At 36.9% G+C, this 20,110-nt stretch overlaps 1 protein-coding gene across 4 annotated transcripts in view; it reads left to right on the plus strand.

Annotated features, from left to right (window-relative positions):
- The window catches only part of Frmd5 (FERM domain containing), a 44,706-nt gene that overhangs the window by 6,302 nt on the left and 18,294 nt on the right, over positions 1 to 20,110 (plus strand). For 2 of the 4 annotated variants that reach the window (XM_067097751.1, XM_067097749.1), the window contains exons 2-8: positions 6,920 to 7,024; positions 7,237 to 7,279; positions 8,999 to 9,175; positions 9,840 to 10,048; positions 16,189 to 16,341; positions 18,369 to 18,383; positions 19,516 to 19,604. In XM_067097751.1, the coding sequence (XP_066953852.1) occupies positions 6,920 to 7,024; positions 7,237 to 7,279; positions 8,999 to 9,175; positions 9,840 to 10,048; positions 16,189 to 16,341; positions 18,369 to 18,383; positions 19,516 to 19,604 (791 nt within the window). The remainder of the gene's footprint in view (positions 1 to 6,919; positions 7,025 to 7,236; positions 7,280 to 8,998; positions 9,176 to 9,839; positions 10,049 to 16,188; positions 16,342 to 18,368; positions 18,384 to 19,515; positions 19,605 to 20,110) is intronic. The other 2 variants (XM_067097750.1, XM_067097752.1) reach the window with 1 other exon arrangement.

Consider the following 20,110-nt stretch of genomic DNA (forward strand, 5'->3'; position numbering starts at 1 on the left):
TCAAAGGAAATAAAACCCGTAATAAAATCGTCTTTTTTGCGATAAAGTTACTCCAAATAGAACCACATTTCTGAAATCGCCTTGATGTAGCCGACTTACAGATTTACCGAGAATCACAACGACACTGAAACCCGAAGCAGAGAAATGATTCGTCGCTATTTTTTGTGGACCATTTTAAAATCTATTTCATCGACTGTTCCCCATTAGGTCATGGCGGGGGACAATTAAACAACCCTAGAGACACACATCAGAGCTTCTTCATGAGGCCTACGAGACTATTAACATTCTTTCGTTGGTGTTCTTCTTCCTGTCATTCTGATCCACACATGGCAAAATTTAATTTTCGGTTCAGGGTCATTCATAAACACAGCAGGCGCAGACAGAATACGATTTTCCAAATCTATCCCGGCATAGCTACAGAGTTCTTATCATGGTGGTCCTACCAAAATTAGGACTGTGTTAGCCTGTTGTCACTACAGTATGTGTATAGTACATGCATATATTTATTATATACGTATATATAAAACGACATAACGTTTTGTTCATCACTTTTCATTGTCAGTGCTTACATTTAAAACCGGTATATTATTAACATCAAGCAATTCTAGTGACTAAAATTTTCTGCCATAAATTTTAGCACCCATAAGAGAGAGAGAGAGAGAGAGAGATTACCATATGCCTACCCTCTCATCTTCATTTATGACCGCCATTCATTTTCTCCCATTCAAGGGCCTGCTCTCACCCCCTCCCTTCTTCTCTCCCCACCAATCCTCCTCCATCTCAGAGGGGTGTCCAGTATGCCATATGTGTGGGTTCCATGCATGCGCATGTGTATGTATGTATGCTTTTTTGAGAGAGAGACTTGAGGTAGCTGACTGCACTTGTTTAGTGAACCAGTGTACCCACATCTTTTAATATTTCGGTAATATAAGAGATGGTCGAGATATCAAGCCCCGACTCCAGGTACGGTACTTACCGTCCTGAAACTCGGCCTAAGGCACTACAGATTAAGGGGTTAGTGGCTGGGTGGGCTGGCCCCAGATCGAACGACGGCAAATCTAACTACGGTGTCTGTTTCCTAGTCGAACTGTGTAGCAAAAATCACTGAAATAGATTACTCTGTTTTTTATATATCTCAGTAAGAAAGCTCAGTATTCATCCATATATTTATTTAATGTGTGTAACAGCTACAGTCTGTGGCTAGTGACTAATGATTCAAATTTGAGCCCCTCGTTGTCCAAGGCGGGGGTGTTGGTTGGTTGGTCAGTTTTGTTATTAAAACTGGCCCCTATAGGCCTACCCCCTACAGTTTATGTAGGCAGGGTGACGGTACAGTTTCAGATATTTTATTTTTAATTTAATAGAGGACTAGAAAAGCGTTTAAAATAGATAACGCAAAGGAAGTAAAACCCATAACAAATTCAACTTCTGGCGATACAGTCACTTCAAGCGGAACCACATTTCTGAAATCGCCTTGAAGCAGGCGACTTCCAGATTTGCCGAGAATTGTAACGGCTCTGAAACCCGAAGCAGAGAAATGATTCGTCGTTATTTATTATTTGTTTATTTTGTGGGCCAGTTTAAAATCAGTTTGATCGACTGCTCCTTCGTTATTAGGTCATGACTGGAGATAATTAAACAACCTAATGCTATTTTCTATTATAGGCCCAGGGGAAACGATAATAATGGTAAGGGGTTTTAAATAATTCAGTCTGCCGGAAGTTGGGTAGGCATTTCGCATAGTCTTTCCCTTTCTTCTTTGTGAAGGAGACGCGAAGAATAAATTTGACAAAGTGTTGAATTATCAGAATTGCTTCAGCAGTAAATAAAAAATTGGCTGTGAAAACAAAGGAAAGTTGGTAGACATTTATATTTCTTTCTTCGTAAAAAAAGTTAAGCATACCTTAGTTTAACCAGACCACTGAGCTGATTAACAGCTCTCCTAGGGCTGGCCCGAAGGATTATAGACTTAAAGAAGACGCGAATATTGAATTTGATAGAAAATTCTCATTATCAAAACTGCTTCAGTATTAAAAAAAAAAATTGGCTGAAAAAAAAAACAGATTTTTCAGTTTCTTATTTGAAATTGTCCTGGAGGGTCGTATCAAATACAGGCGCTTGTTTTATGCTGTTCCTAGCTTATTCATACTGTCAGAAAAAAAAAAAATTGACGGTATTATAAGAGATGGCCGAGGTATCTTTAAACAGGCTCATGACAGGACTAGTTGACGGCAAGTCCAAGCATGGAGTCTGTTTCGCTCAACTTACGTTTTACGCAGAAAAATAGATATATATTCGTCATTTTATTATTATTATTATTATTATTATTATTATTATTATTATTATTATTATTTTATTTATGTTTAAGCTGTCATATTTAGGGAAGAATTTCAGATTCCAGTCTTTTTTATAAATATACTTATTTTTTTATATTGGTGCAAATATATAACAAGGCTGTGATTTTTTTCTTCATGCGTAATCCAATTTTATTTAGTGTAAATAACAATCAGGTAAATTGTATCTCTTGACCGTAGTTCAGTTTGTCTGTATTCCACTAAACTGGTCTATACATTCACTTTGCTTATATTGTCAGGAAGAATGCATATGCGACTTTTTTTTTAGTTTTCTGTAAAAGAAAACTATTGTGCCGGTTTTGTCTGTCTGTCCGCACTTTTTCTGTCCACCCTCAGATCTTAAAAACTACTGAGGCTGGAGGGCTGCAAGTTGGTGTGTTGATCATCCACCCTCCAATCATCAAACATCCCAAATTGCAGCCCTCTAGCCTCAGTAGTTTTTATTTCATTTAAGGTTAAAGTCAACCATAATCGTGCGTCTGGCAACGATGTAGGCCAGGCCACCACCCGACCGTGGTTAAAGTTTCACGGGCCGCGGCTCATACAGCATTATACCGAGACCACCGAAAGATAGATCTGTTTTCGGTGGCCTTGATTATACGCTGTACAGAAAACTCGATTGCGTCAAAGAGACTTCGGGTCATTTTATACTTGTTTTTATTTTTTTAGTTTTTCTTCAAACCACCCTCTTGTAGATCAGTGGCCCCACTGGTAAAAAAAATGAACGGGGGCTTGTTGTTGACGTAATGTATTTGACAAAAAAAAATGGTGTATTTATTTCTTGCCGTTCTTTATTTTTATATCATAGTTTGGTGAGCTATAGGCGAGATTCAGATAAATTAATTTTGTTTCTCGTGTTTTCTTAAGGTCATCGGCCTTTTTGTAAGGCAGCCACTTAAGGATTTGGCTTTAGGCCTCTCTCTCTCTCTCTCTCTCTCTCTCTCTCTCTCTCTCTCTCTCTCTCTCTCTCTCTCTCTCTCTCTCTCTCTCTCTCACACACACACACACACACAAATTACGTTACAGGAAGTTTAATTTGAGTTTAGGAGATAAAATGTGAATATAGGAAAACAATATTGCAGGAATCGACGTCGCGCGACCTGAATGACCTTACAAGGTCGAGGTTTCTCGACCTAATAAGGTCATGACTCTTGACAGATGGCCGTGGAAGCCTGTCCGTGTCTATTAGCATAACCTCTGGCCGTTGGTAATAAAAGTAAGTCCATCGAATACCCCGAACGTCGGTCGGAGTAACATTTCCGTCAGGTTCGTCGATGCAATAAATTTGCGGGCATCACGGCCCTCCTTGACATTCTGAAGGAGAAGGAGAAGAATGTGTGTGTCCTTGCGGCGCTAGTTACTACGGCTTTAATTTCCCATTTCAGTCGATCAACCTATCTCGTTTCATATCACTACTTCTTCTTCTTCTTCTTCTCCACAGACGTCCCTCTCACCCCCTTCCTCTTTTCTCCTCCCCCCTCCCTTCACAGACGTCTGTCTCATTACCCCTCCTCCTCCTTCTTCTTCTTCCCCCCCACAGACGTCCCCCTCACCCCCTTCCTCTTTTCTCCTTCCTCTCCCTTCACAGACGTCTGTCTCACTACCCCTTCTTCGTCTCCCCTTAACCACAGAACAGATACCCCTTAACCTCCTCCGTCTCCCCTTCCCTTTAAACATCCCCTCTCACCCTTCCCTATCTATTCTTCCCCTCCCTCAGGGAGCCATCATTCAATCTCGCCCCTTCTTCCTTTCTCGGTAAACGGCCCCCCCTCTCACCCCCTCTTCTCCCCTGCCTGATTGACGCCCCTTCCCCCTACCCAACCTCGACTTCCCTTCCCCTCAGACGTCCCCTTCCCTCTCACCTTTTCTACCCTTCCCCTCAAATGTCCTCCTCCCCCTTCTTTTCCCCTTCACCTTCTCACCCCCTCCTATTCCTCCCTACCACTCAGGCGTCCATTTCTCGACCCCACCCATTCTTCCCTTCTCGTCCGTTCCTCTTCCCCTACCCCCTATTCTTCTCAGACCTCCCCTCTCCCTCCCCCTAACTCTTCCCACCCTCCCGAGGGACGTCCCTCTCCCCTCAGTCTTTTATTTTTTTTTTTTTCTTTTTGTTTTCCTTCATACGTCCCTACTTCCCCTAGCCGTCATACGAAGCCGGAAGAAGGTGCAAATCGATTAAGTCATTCAGGAAAGTTCAGTAGAAATGAGTGCCGTGTGGAATCACTTTGAGAGAGAGAGAGAGAGAGAGAGAGAGGGGGTGGTGGGGGAGAGAGGAAGGGGTGGAAATCTGCGAATGATATACCCTTTTTACCCAAATCCCATTTGGCAGCCGAAATGGAATTACGGGGACCTCCCTTAAAGTCTCTCTCTCTCTCTCTCTTCCGGGATAAAAGATGCTACTCTTTTTAACTGCCTCTCTTCTTCTCCTCACCATCATCATCATCATCATTCTCCCCTTTCTCTCTTTCTTCAGTCGACGGCTCCCTTCAGGAAGGCCACGACCTTCTTATGTTTATTACGGTTGCTTATGAAAAAATGGACGTACAATTGTTTCTTGGATGGAAAATATGCTGTGACTGGAGTCTTGCCAGATGTGAGAGAGCCAAGGTCTTGGGGATAAAGGGCTAAAGGGGGTTATGAGAGAGAGAGAGAGAGAGAGAGTTGCGAATTATTTGTTCCCGTTGGCCTTACTATTCCCTCGTTGAGGCTCTCCAGTTTTGATTATACGATGAAACGGATTTTGACGGATAGCTTAAATGATTTCTCTCTTTCTCTTTAGTTTCAGTGTCATAAAATGATTCATTCCTGTTTAGCAAAAATTATCTTCAGGGCTTACGTATAATCTTAAATTCGTTGACAGTTTTTATTTAATGATTTTCAAATTATGTTCAGCCTGCTAATTCTCTGATTTGCGTTTCGTGACCGTTCACTAAATTCAAACTCTCGAGAACCTGTACTGGAAATTCTTGTCCTTAAAAATTTGAAAGATTCCATATCATTAATCTTCTTTCTATGTTTATGTCATATCATCCCGTTGTGCACACACTTAATCATTTCTGTTATCCGTAGATTTGTCTCGAGTCCCGTCTCTATATATGAAAGAGGCATTACATCAAGCTAACTTTGTGACACTTTGGTGCTTTGCTGATTAAAACATCATCGTATGTATATTTTAAGTCTGTCAAGTTTCTGTCGTTACTCTAGTTCTAAACCTTCTCTTCCATCCCTGACAACTTTTTCATTTTAAAATCTATGAGGGAAAGCAGCAGGGGTGAAATGACATTTCCTTGTAGCACTTCAGTATTTACTACAACTTCGCTAGATAAGTTTTCCTACCAACTTCTCATCTACTTCGTTCATAGATAGCTTCCAGTATTTTTTTATATTCAACGAGAGACTATTACAGTGACTTGAGGCCTTCCATATAATATTGGTTTGTGAAGGTTGTTAAATGCCTTTCTTGTAATCAACAAAAACTAGTAGAAAGAGATTTTCAAATTCCGTTCATTTCTGCACAATATGTCAGCAAATATATTACCTGTACAACTCCCGCCTTGTCTCAGTGGTGTAGAGAACATTGTCTTTCTTTTGTAGAGAGCCACCCTTGATAGGGAAAATACTTGGATGGAACGAAATGGAATAGGAAAGAGAGAGAGAATGGGACCGTTATGAGCGTAATGCTATCTTCTCTGTGGACTGGGGATAAAATCTTAGTACGATGCCTGAAGAGTAATAACCGAGTATCCACATGCCGGATTTTTCGTAACTTTGAATTATACGGAAGAATTTGCCTCCATTTGTACCGTTAGTAACATGAATTTCGGTACACATTACGGCAAGTTAAGGAGATATCTGGCAACTCGCAATGAAGTAGATACAGTAACTGAGTAACATGAAATGTTTAGCAATGGGGATGCGGTTGACAACGCAGCGTGTGAAACAAAATCACTAAACTTGTAAACGCAAGAAAAAAACACGTGTACCGCATTTTAAAAAATTGTTAGGTAACAAAACTAATAACTAAATTGTGGAGTTTCCAGATGCCTCCTAGGATTGGTGGGATGTTTGCCGACATTACGGAGCGAAGTGCAACCAAGGAGAACCTCCTTGAGTGCAACCAACCATTCGTATGCTGCAGATACGTTTAATTCTGAATGGGCACCATTGATTCTGCTGGGATTTCTTTACGTAACGCATTGTAACCTTTTCTTCACATCATCCGATCTTGCATATCACACAACCCTAAACATTTTGTCATCCTCTCTCTTGACAGTGGCCCAGGCCAGGCTGCATTAACCTGACTAACGGCATATAAAGAATTTAATATTCACTGCTTGTGTGCAGTTTATGTTAGAAGTAACAAGAAGTTGCCGTAATTTTGAAACCATTAGGCTGAGCAGTATTTCGTATTGTAGTCACAGTTTATTTAGTTACCATGGTTAGCCTGTAATATAATTTCTACACAGTACAGCGCAAGGAACATTGTATGTTCTGGTTATGATTACAACCTTGACATCAGTATGTTGATTTTTTTTGTACCTACAATCCTGTTTTAATCTTTCCAGAGCTATCACAAGGGCCGAGTTCTACTGGACTTCGTCTTCAGTAAACTGAATCTCGTGGAAACAGACTATTTCGCTCTACGTTATGTTGACCAGAACAAACAGCGAGTGAGTATTTTCAAAAAGAAAAAAAAATACTTTCACTAGTATGTCATAGAGTTGTCACAGGTTCACACTTTACATGGCTTCTGTGGTCTTAGTAAACACATTATGATGCAGTATTTTATGTGATCTAGAAGTCTTTATTTTGATTTTATTTTTCCTTTAAATTTTTTTGAACCAGAAATATTTTGTGATTTTTTTCTCTCTATTTTTTCCAGCATTGGTTAGATCCGAACAAGAATATTTTAAGACAGATAAAGAGTAAGTATGATAATTGCACCAATGCTTAAATGCTTTTCCCCCTGTGTAGATTCTCATTTGATTTTGCTTAGGACGTAGATGTTCGTGGGATTATTTTTTTTTCTTTTGTAAGCTGTTACTCTCCTACTTATTGCAAGGTATGGCTACCTGGCTCGGTATTTAATTATTCAACAATGTCCCCACATACAAGAATCTTATTTTGTATCTATTGCCTAGAATGGAATCTCTAAACCTCTCCATCTCCTCACAGTTCTCATTGGACGAGTCGGTAGTGTTCTCGACTAGCACTCTGCTAGACCCGAATTTGAGTCTCCTGCCAGCCAGTGAAGAATTAGAGGAATTTATTTCTGGCGACAGAAATTCATTTTTCGGTACAATGTGGTTCGGATTCCACAATAAGCTGTAGGTCCCATTGCTAGGTAACCAATTGGTTCTTAGCCTCGTAAAATATGTCTAATTCTTTGTGCCAGCCCTAGGAGAGCTGTTAATCAGCTCAGTGGTCTGGTTAAACTAAGGTATACTTACCTTTTTCCATCTCACTTTTTTATTTTATACACTCTCCACTAAGTTTGAATCTGAAAGGGAAATAACTTAATCAGTGGGTAAATGTGCGCATAGGATATCATCCCTCTTTCTAGAGTTTGTGGGTTTGATGTCCACAGTGTGGGGAAGGGGAGACTATTTTTTCCATGTTTGGATACAAGGTTTTCATTGGAAAGTGTGTCTAATAGAAGTTGCGGGAGATTCAGAAATTAAGAGGTCACTGTGGTGATTAAAATACACCTTGGAATAGTCTCATATTATTGAATCAATATAGCTAATGTCAGGAGGAGCAAAATTCATGAATATCTAAGTGCTTCTAGCAGTTATACACAATTAGTTAAGGAAAAAAAACAAATATCAGAATAGTGACTGTGTTCACCATGTAAAATTTTTCGTACTCAGTTTAGACAAGTATGATGTAAGAAAGACCACTCAATTTTCAGTGTATATTCCGTAGTTCAATTTTGGAAACAGACCAGTGTAGCCAATGCCATTAATCTTTAAAATTATGAGAGGAACTATGGCATGCAGTACACCAGTGCTTGTACAGTCATGCTTACTTATATGTAAATATGTATGTATACCTGTCTTGTGCTTAAATTCACTTTTTAACGTAGACAAGATTGCAAAAATATGCATGTCGAACATCTGCCTCAGAACTTTCAAGTCCCTTGGAAATGTTTTTAACATCCTTTCATGTTTCAAGTGTTTTTGGAATTTGCAGCTCACTGAGTGTACCTTTTTTAAATGTTTTGCATGAGATAAGTTAGCATTTATGACATAAATCCAAATTAATTAATCACCATACATATTTGCACTCTTCTTTATAAAGATAATTTCAAATACTTTGATTTTATTGATATTTCTACTTCATTATTGAAAGATATTCAGTATATAATAGACATATATCCAGCTTACATTGCTGAATATTTTACTCTGAAATACTGTTGAATGTTTCACAGATTCAGGCAAACAGACTACTGTGCTGTACTAGTGTCTTAAATTTTATCCGTAGTGTTGAGGGATATTCAAGGAAGTTCCATATTCTGTTTCTTACACGGAATCCTAAGGGATTTATTAAACTGGAGGTATAAATTTCATTTGTGATTTAGATAAGGAGTTGATGTCACACTGTGGAAGCCAGTGCTAGATAAATCTAACTTATGTCTCCCCCAGATTTGTCTCCGATCCTCTTTTGTTTTCGAGTGAAGTTTTATCCCGCTGACCCACTGCGATTACAGGAGGAAATCACCCGATACCAGCTGTTCCTTCAGTTGAGGAGAGACCTTCTTCATGGAAGGCTGTACTGCTCGCAAAGTGATGCTGCACAATTGGCTGCCTATATCGTTCAAGGTGAGAGAAATTACAGGCGTGGTTCCCCTCATGTTTATTTATCACCTCTTCCTATAACTTGTCTCGCTCTGCAGGCTGATTTTCCAGTGGAGCCCTCTTGAGTTTATAGTCTGTTTACTCTATCCATAAGGATTTTCAGCTGAAGACATACAAAAAGAAAGAAATGGAGTTTTGTTTACACCAAACAGGGATAGCACTCAGTGTGTCTTCTATGGAATACTTTAGATGATACTATTGACAAGATTATATGTAGTGATGTACCCCTGTAGCCATAGCTGCAATTCTTTCTTCTTTTTACTTTTCATCCATTCCACTTGGTGCCCTCATGCTTAGTTGTCTTTAAATTGCACTTAATTTTTAGGTGAAACATACTGTATTTAGCCATACAATGTATATTTACTAAATAGTAGGTTTCTGGCTGTGTTATAGATGCAAAGTGTAAACCGTCAAGGAAATTATGAAGATTAAAAAACCAGCACTTAATGGAAAGCATACAGGTATTTATTTGTTGTGTCTGGATTTGGAGACTTATTTCTCTGTCATCCGGTTGCTGTGGACCACACAGCGACCATGATATTCCTGTGTTTTACCTTCACTATTCATCTCCGATTTCCATAGAACTCTTCAGTTCCTGATACATTAAGGGGAAATATATTTCCAACAGCTGAAATTGGTGACTATGATCCTACGAAGCACTTTGGAAACTACATCAACGACTTCAGAATATTACTCAAGCAGACGTCAAAAATTGAAGAAAAGATAATGGAGATCCACCCCACGTTGAAAAACCACTCTCCGCTGATGGCGGAGACTTGCTTTCTGAAGAAGGCCTCCATATTGGACACTTACGGCGTCGATCCACATCCCGTTAAGGTAAATTGCCTTTTCTTTGCCTGTGTCTTTGTCCTTTTTTTTTTTACATTTTTTTTTTATTTGAAATGAGCTGGGATTAGCAAAGTTATTAAACAGGCCAATTATATCCTTGACTGTCACAGTAAAATCAGTTTATTCATTAGAAATGTGAAATTATTAATCTCTGGATTACAGAGTTCAGTAACAGTTTCTTTCCTTCAGCTGCTAAGCTTTGGATTCTCTCCCTGGGTATTTTACCTGACTCGTATAACCTTTACCTACCTTCTTGTAAGAGGCAGAAATGCTTATGGCTTCCTCATTAATAAAGCCTCATCAATTTTTCTTTCCTTCTTTTCCCTCTTATTGTTTTCTTCGGGCCTGGGCTAGAAAAGCAGCATTAGATTAGCCTGCCTGTTGGCCTTTGCTCTTACAAACATATGAGTGATACCTTCTGCAGTCTTAGAAAAATAGTCAGTCTTTACAGATTGCATGATCCTAGATGCAATTTAGCAATGGCACTGAAGTTTGAATTACCATAATGGAGATGCAGAAAGTTTTATAGTTCATTTAGGTCTCTTGGTATGATATTTTTCAAATCTTTTTAGACACAGATAGTTCCTCATGCTGCCACATCATTTGCCATAGACTATATTTGTTGACTTGAAAGCAAATACGTATGTGACGATTATTGTCAGAATTAAAGTTTCATACGTCTAAGTTCCTAGGAGTACTGATTGAAGCATCTCATAGTTTCAACCTATGCCAGTCTTGCCATCTGCTTCATCATTTTAATTTTAGGAATTGAGCCAGTGTACATCTGATTTTTACTGAAATGTTCCTCTTTTTGGCTTGCTGTTTTGCAGGAGATTGATACAGTAGGTTTTCTGATTTATGACTGTTTGCATCCTTTGTATTTTGAAAAGCCTAAGTAACAGCTAACATATATTATTTTTGCTAGAACAGGCAAGCTTCTTGTACTTGTGACCGTAAGCATAGGCGCTTGTTCTTAAAATGAGATCTGTGTGTATAGTGGTTGGTAGCAGTATTACCGTCTGTTCTTTCGTAAATACTGTGTGCTCTCATTGCAATGTACAGGTATGGTAATGCTGCATCTAAGTCTAATTTTTCAGAATTCTTAGATGTTACAGTGTTGCGTACCGTCCACACGTATACACGAACAGTCCTCCCCGTATTTCTAACAGTACTTATTCTTAGGTGTCACTTTTAAGGATAACACAAGTAAATTTTCTATTTCCCCACTCCTATGGCATGTAGCACTAAGGTCGTTTTTATCTTCACACCACTTAGCTTTGAGCTTTACTTCACCTTTTAATGTATGGATATGTAATTTCCTCGTTTTTAGACTACTTTTAATCAGTAAGTTTTGTTTTTCATCTCTACTTTGTAGTCAGACAAATGTATTACCAGTATGAAACAGTATTTTCTATATGTCGACATTTGTTAAAGCTCAGATGTACGAGGTGATTGAATTCAGCACACAATTTTCAAATTGATTAGACCATTTGAATGACTATCAAATCACCTGAACTGTTAAGGTATAAACTAGTTCCTTTTTGAAAGAAAGCTTATAACTAGAACAAAAATCTAGGTTTCACTATACTGTACAGTAATTTTGAAACAAACTGAATATATAGTAGTTTTAGCAGAGAGCAATTTATGTTTATGTAAAACCTTCATTACTCGAGGATATGGGTTCAACTGCATTATCCCAATATTATTTGGCTTCTTAGAGATTTACCGGAAATATGTGATATTGTCAGCATTACTTTCTTCCACAGAGATTTATATGAAATGCCTTACACAGATAAAAAATGCATAACACAAATTTGGTTATAAACATTAGCTTTTTGACTTAGAATTTTGAACTCGCAGACATTTGCAGGGGATTTACAACTAAAAGTAACAGAAGCACTGGCACTTGTGGAATGGCAAATGTTAACAGTAGCATTGTTTTGTCATTTATGAAGGATTGCCAATGCATTAACGGTCCGATACTTATTGCAGACCCTAAATTGACAGAAGCAATTTCTAGACTCTTATGAGGATGGCTCAGGATTTGTTCTTAAATGAGAAGTGAAAACTGGAAAAGGGTAGAGTTAAGGGAGTAGAGAAGCTGGTAAGGAAAAGATTTGAGATATCAGATGAAATATCAAAGCACTGCAGCATTCATCCAAAGGAACGCAGCAGGCAACATGTAGGATCCTCTACATTGAGTTATACAGTAGACTGAAATGCTGGGCTTGTTTCTCAGTTTTCCCTGAGGAGTTGGGTGAATACAGTACAGTATTCACTTTTCCCTTTCCAAAATCGCTCTTCTGGTCCCCTCCAGCCAGTTAACGATCTCTGCAATTTTTTTAATGTCAGTTATTCTTTACTGTAGTTATCTTGTATGGCTAAAGATATTTCTTTTTAATTCCTGTTTCTCTTTACTGTTACTGTATTTCTCTTTTATTACAGATTTTCATGTTTAAGTTATTTTGTTCTTTGTTTATGGTGTAATTCTGTATTTATTTGTATGTATTTGCAGATACAGTAAGTGCTTTAGAGTTGATAAACTATTTTTTATGAGTGATTAGGAATATATCCTAATAAAATGCGTGTCACAATTTTATCAATATACTGTGTGATCAGTCACCTTATGGATAGTTTTTGAGGAACCTAACATAACTGTATAGTGAGAGTTGCTTGTAGTCTACTTAGGGTCTGAGCATCAGTGCAGTTCTAACAGAATTTAAGTTGAAATGAAGGTGGAAAAAAGAATACAATTTTGTTTTGGTTGTTAGATTTGAAGTGCCTTTTCCACAGAGGTAGTCCTGTGAAAGTTTCATATTTAGTTTAACAGTCAAGTGTCACTGTTTTTTATAATAGCACTAAGAATCACCATCTTGCTGAAGGAATGGCAGTGATGTGCATCAGTGCTGCACTGTGTGAATAAACTGTGATCAGTTTAATTTGAATGGAGTGAATGCATATTATATTGAATTTGTATTAATGGATGCTTTCATCAGTTTTGGGTAAAACTTAGCAGCAAATTGCACAAAGTAGTCTTTAAATAGTGGTGACTTTAGTGTACTACTAGCACTTGCAGACATTCTGTTTGAATTTTTTTTGGGGGGGTCAGCTATAATAAAAAGCCATATGTTGCATTTAGAATTTTTCAGGTTTGGAACTTTTATAACATACTGCTGTTAGTTTTATAATGAACTCGACTCACGGTAAGTCTGCTAGAGTATGAGTTGTCAGTCGTTTAAAGTGCTTATTGCTACTGCTAGAATACCAGAACACTTTACTACTGTGTGGAATGTCTGCTCCTGAATATATCCCACTCAGAAAAAGTTCCCAGTTTGATTTCCAGTTCTGATAATTCTTTCTCAGTTAAATGTGGGTATTGTGTTACATGAATTTATGAAAAACAGAATGATGCTTGCTATGATTTTTGTCATTGGTAGAATGACTGATCTGCAGGGCTTATAAATTTTTAGAAAGTGTTGACTAGTAAAGGTAATTTTACCAGACATATTGCTTACCACCATTTCTGTCTCTTGACTGGTAGTGAGATAACTGTTTTGGACCTCAGAAGTTAGGTATTCAGCCAGTTGTCATGTTGATATTATGAGAATTTTAAATAAACAGAAATGAAGTACGTTCCCCACTTGCCTACAGTTATCCAGGCTTTTTTCAGTTACCACTAAATATGAAAGCAAGTTGTTGCAGTCAATATTTTTACCATTGCTCAGCTTGTAGTTTCACTTCTTGAAATAATAATGTCACTGTGCAATATTTTTTGACAAGTTGCTAGTACATCTAGGTAAAAAGAGAGAGACCATGTTTGAAGGGCATTCTATTGTCTTCATTCATTAGAATAGTCTGACTGGTGTTGTTTTATCCATTAAAACCAGTTGTTGCAGTTACCATTGCTCAGCTTTTAGTTTCACTTCTATAAGTTTATTATATATTTGTAGTTGAACATTGTGGTTTATCTGATTTCTTGATTTTAATTACTTTTATCATTTGTATTGAGCATGCATTTAAACGGAAAACCAGTACAAAAAAGTTTGTTATTTATTAGCTTGAACATTGTGGACTAATTTCTTGATTTTATACTGCATTGCCCAGGTGAAATAAAAGGCAAGAGCAAAGAAGAATAAAGAAGTACAGTAGAGCTAAAAAGTGACTACTGTATGTAATTGCAAATTACAATAGATTTGGATTAACAAATAACAATAAATAAAACTGAATTTTGAATGTTCATAAATATAAAAGAAAAATTGCTCTTAATAGTGTCTGCAGGAATGGAGCTCAAACCTAAGTCTGGAGATGACTCAGCAGCTACAAATAGTTGCATAGGTACTCCATTAGTTACACAAACCTTAATTGAAAGAAGGGGATGTGGAGGTCCCCAATTATGTAGGAGGAATTATTTCTTACAGAGGGAAGAATATAGGTATACCTGTACTGGACATTATTATTATGGGTGTATCACCCATCCCTCCTAATTTTGTGTTATTTTTCTGTAAGTTCAAAACCTTTTTGAATTAATTGAGATTAATATTTTACCGAATACAATCCACAGGATGTTATTACTTGTACTGAATATCCCTTCATCTATTAAAGGACTTGCATTCTTATTCCTTTATATTTAAATATATTGAATAACCAAAGAAATGCAGCAATAATTTGCTAAATGTAAGCCAGGAACTGGATTGAAATGGAAGTACTGTATTTGGTGATAAAACTTTTTGTTTCATGACAACCCTAGTGCTCTTGCCCACATTTATGGTTTTCAAATGTCCCTTACTACAGTCTTTTTTCTGATAAGTAGAAGACCCCATGGCATTACAGTGCATATGCCACTTAGAGCATAAGGTACATTTCAGTCGCCTGCCACATTTCGTGTCTATAGAGCTGATAACAGAAGAGTAGAATTCCCAGATTGCTGTTACTGTCAAATGCTTGTTATTTATAGGTGCTCCTTTGTAACTTTTTTTAGTGTTTGTTCCAGTTGTTAACAGGTTATGGAATAATATCCTCAGTCATGTACGTAGTTGAATTGTTGGAACTCCAGATGCTCTGATAAGGTGCAATTGCATTTTTACTTGGTAGACTCACGTGGGTTTTGTTTCATAATTGTGGTGGTTTTTCTTTGTTATGTCCCATATATAGTTTATGCTTTACTTCTTTATTTCTTTATCTGTAATGGGCTGTTATCCCTAGTGAAGCAGCATCCTACTTTTCCAACTAGGGTTGAAGCTTGCATAGTAATAATAATGATAGCAATAATAATGATAATAATTCAGAGGCCCAGACCTTCCACCAGATTGCCTTCAGGCATATATGAGTGATGGAGTTTTATTAGGAAAATTTGGTATATCATACAAACTCATCACTCCTGTAATAATTTCCTGTCTTCCAGCCCCACTGTTCTCTTGTAGCATCGTATCCTAACTCTACAGAAAATGAGGCTGGTGACTGAGGGGTACAGGAATTGGTGGGTAGTGTGTAAGTTGTGCTATCTCAGCTTTTTTTCTTTTAAGACTAAAAAATGCAGTGTCTTGGACATTTGAAGACCATGAATCTGGGCACAAACAAGTGATGGGTTTGTATGATAAAACCAACTTTGTTTATGAAGAATTTTATATTTTCCATAGAGATATCCCACAGCACTTTGTACCTTTAAGTAAGAGTTATGCTTTGTGACATGCTATCACCTAGTCTCTCGGCCATTATTATAGTAAAAGCTTAGATTTTACTATCTGGCACAGTCTTAGTTTAGATAATAGCTTTCTTATAGTCTATATGATTACTTAGATCATATCCAGCATGCTTTGAATGGATAATGTTTTTATATCGTATTTTTTAAGTTAACTTGTACCTCAAGTATGTAGTTCTGTAAGTGGTTCAAGATGGAATGTCAAATCATCATGAAATAGAAATCCACATAAAGTAGATATGGATGCCTCAGCATATGTAGCTGACAAAGCTTACTGAGATTTGGTTTGATTTTGTACATAGAGTATGGAGTTTGTAGCAGCGAAGTGTCACTTATTTGAAGAATTTTGACATTAACTACAAAAGCATCGCGCTGAGAAATAGGAGCATTTAATTGAAATTTGTCTAACCATCTCATCTCCAATTACCAGGACCACAGAGGAAGCCAGCTGTATTTAGGTCTAAACCACACTGGGGTGCTAACCTTTCAAGGCTCACGTAAAACTCACCACTTTCGATGGGCCGACGTACAAAAGTTGAACTACGAGGGGAAGATGTTCATCGTCCATCTTATTTTTGCAGAGGTAAATTAGTGTCTTACAACTAGTTTCATAAAGAGAAAATTTCACATTATCAGATGTTATATTGTGAATGCTTAGTCTAATACTTGATGCACGATAACTAGAACTTAAAATGCAAAAACAAGATAAATCCTTTAAAAGGAATGCATGATTTACGTAAATATTCTTCTAATAAGTACTCATTTTAGGAGTCCTTTTATCATACAGTAACATTTCTTTTTAAAATCTAAGATAATTATTAAAACTATTTTGAGTTTCCTAGATTGAATGAAATAGCCCCTATAGACTACAAGGGTCAATTTTGTCAGGTTTGTTGCAGAAATTTAATTTTTAATAAAAAAAAAATTGCTGTAAGCAAAAGTATTTAAACTGGACCTGACACCATGAAAATATGGGTAACGGCATGTCTACAGCATGATGAAACTCTGCTCTCAAATATCATTGGCATTCTCAGAATTGACATCAGAAATTCTAACTTTGTTTAGCTTCAGTGGAGATATCTATTACAGTATATATTCCTGAAAGAGTAAAGAAACTTCCTGATGTAATCCTGTTACAGCTAACCCAAATGTAGTTTAATATCTGGACGATAACTTTTATATTCTCTTTCTGACTTGTACGATGTAGGCTGACAGAAGCTTCATGATGGCCTGACTATACTTTTGTCATCACTTATTATTGAAATACAGTATCTAAGAAATTGAGATAGTTAGGACATGTGATGAGGGTGGGTGAGACAGTGAGTTGAAAAATTAGGAGATATGAGCAATGACCAAGATGAAGACCCATATACCTGATGGAAATTTATACAAGAAGCTTAAAATGTAGGAGACAGTGGAGAGAACTCATTTCATGCCTAACCCTGTAAAGGAAAAATCTAGCATGGGAATGTCGATGAGGATGACGATGATATGTTAATGCATGACATTCTGTACACTCATTGCTCTCAGGATATTTGGGGGTGACATCATAAAAACCGACGTTGATTTCATAATCCAGAAGAGAATAATTCCATATGACAAGGAAAGGTATCTTTCAGGACTTGTATGCAAGAGGTTTGAGTTTGATAGGTATGTCACCCATAATTGCCTAAGTTTCTTGATAAAATTTAGATAAATTATATATTTGTTAGAAAGTTTTTTTTATTATAGATTGAATATTTATCATTCATAAGAGGAATAATTAAGCACTGTATAGGAAAAAGTGTATTAGGTTAACAAGACCACTGATTCACAGTTCTACGCTCAAATAGGGCCATCTGAAGATAAGAATTCAGGGTAGGTAAAGTTAAAAAGTTACAAAGGTATGTGGTTAGAAACCTAAGAGAAGTATAAGGCAGGAAGCATTGCAACTGGAGGCCAAATTAACACATCAAAGGATGTTTATCTGTTGCCTGTGATGTGCTGCACAGTGTCCACTAGAAGCAATATCATTCAGTGGCTTGATGGTAAGCCAGCTGCAGATTGCATAAGAATTCATGATTCACTGAAGGGATTATAATACCAAAGAATAAGTCATTTGTGAGCAGAATGTGTGCATAGCCAGGAAATTTTGCCAAAATTAACATATGTATTCAGAAATATATTAATTCATCATGCAGTATATTGTCCCTTGCATAAATAAGGTCTTAGTAACATCATCTGAGCATTCTGTGCTAGTACATGTAGAGAATATTTTATAGTGTATAGAGGCAGAAATAGTAGTTTTTAGGAGTAATAATAACAGGATTTGCAAGTTTTTATAATCTTCCCACTTACCAAAAACAAAGACCAAAATTTTTCTTTTAATAAGAAAAATATTCAGATAGTCCTGTGAAGGTGTAACGTGTCACCTATATTGTACCTAGCATCAGAATCCTCTTTTTGATCCAATTTTGGTTTGATTTGTCCTTTGTTTTATGCACCAGGGTTAGATCTCTGTGTTCTTGGAAAGTGCGTTAATCTTCTTACTGTTAATCTTTTAGATACAGTTTAGCATCTTGCATCTTGTTCTGATGAATCCCCCAAATGCTTTCCACGCTGTGCTTTAAGGATGCAAGAACAAAGGTAAGCTGTTTTTATTTGATATTTAGTTGTATTTGTAACTGTTGCTTTTTTTTTTTTTTTTAGAAAATTGTTGTAATGGTAAGTTACCTTTGATTTTTTATACTGTACAACAGAATTTTTGTTTCTGAAATAGTCTCTCAGAAGTTCTTTTTCAAGATGTGTAAATCATGCTTAGTGATTCTCAAAATTTCTTAGTTAACAAGAATGCGGATTTGCGCTTCTCTTTCTGCTCATCATACTTCTCCATCATTAATTAGCTGCAAAGTAAATTTTAGTGCTGTATAAATTTTTAATCTAGGCTCTCTCAGGTGAAAACACTGCAGTACTGTACTTGACATGATCAAACTAAAGCTGCTTGACATTAGGAAGGGAGTAAAGATTTGTTCGTTGAAAATACATGTAGAATTACTGTGGCAATATTTATTGTTTAGATACAGAATTTAAGGGGCCTTTACTATTTTTGATAGCTGGAAAAAAACTCAAGTGGCCCCACTCTTTAGTTGTCAGGATTTATCTTGCAACTGAAGGAGGTATTTTTACCTAAATGGAAACTAGAAAATGGAAACATTGATGAGAGAAGGTGATAAGTTAATGCTTGACTTCTGCACAATCATTGCTGTCTACATATTTTGGGGTGATACCTAAACCACTGTTTATTTCATGATTTAAAGAGAATAATATTCTTCAGGACTTGTATGGAAGAGGTTTGAATTTTTGTATAGTTCTGTCACCTATAAAAGCTTCATTTTCTCGATAAATTTCATGTAAATGACATTTTTTAGTAAGCTTTTTAAAGTTCAAATGACTGCTTTTGAAAGACTCTGGTCATCTTTAGAGTTTAGAAGATGTGCTGGGTCTCAATAGGTTCTATTGGAGGCTATCCCAGATTGTCCTCTGCAGGTTTGTATAGAGGTATTGAGCAAAGTCTTTCCATGCTGCTATAAATGTTATTACTGATGAACTTCAATATTTACTCGCATAAAGGAGGTAAATTCCAACATTAGCATTCATGGTTGAAAGGAATACAGCATAGTACTGTACAGTATCTAAGATTGTAGCCAGAAACATTTTTCTTTTTCTTTAACCATAATAAGCTCTTTTCTGTATAATTTGTTCATTACTCTCCTTGCAGAAAAAACACACTGTGGGATTTAAGTGTCCAACAGCATCTGCCTGCAGACATTTGTGGAGATGCGCTGTTGAGCAGAGGCTCTTTTACACGTAAGTTGTTGTTATTATTATTATTATTATTATTATTATTATTATTATTATTATTATTATTATTATTATTATTATTATTATTATTATTATTATAATACAGTAGTTTAAGAAGATAATTGAGTTACATTCCAAAAGGGCTCCATCAAAAGATTTGTTAGAAAATCAAATGTAAAAATTATAGCAAGGCAAATTTAAAGAAGTTGGATAGCTAGGTAAGAAAAAACCACATGGATGGATGAAAAGTAAAAGGCAGAGAACTGTGCAGTTGGGGGCTGAGTAGTTTCTGCAAAAGAACATTAGCACCATCTGCTGTGTGGTGCGTAAGTCACACTGTAGATGGCATCCAGGCTAATTATGTGAAGGTTAGAGTGAGACCCAAGGATATAAAGTGATTAAGTTCTCCAGCCATTCTGTAATTATCAGACCTTCACCCCATTGTTAATTTCTTATTAACCATTTTCATTATTTGTCATTACTCAGGAGAAAAGTGATAAGTTTGATGCTGT

The sequence above is a fragment of the Macrobrachium rosenbergii genome, chromosome 54, assembly GCF_040412425.1.
Source record: "Macrobrachium rosenbergii isolate ZJJX-2024 chromosome 54, ASM4041242v1, whole genome shotgun sequence".
In the NCBI taxonomy this organism is placed as follows: domain Eukaryota; kingdom Metazoa; phylum Arthropoda; class Malacostraca; order Decapoda; family Palaemonidae; genus Macrobrachium; species Macrobrachium rosenbergii.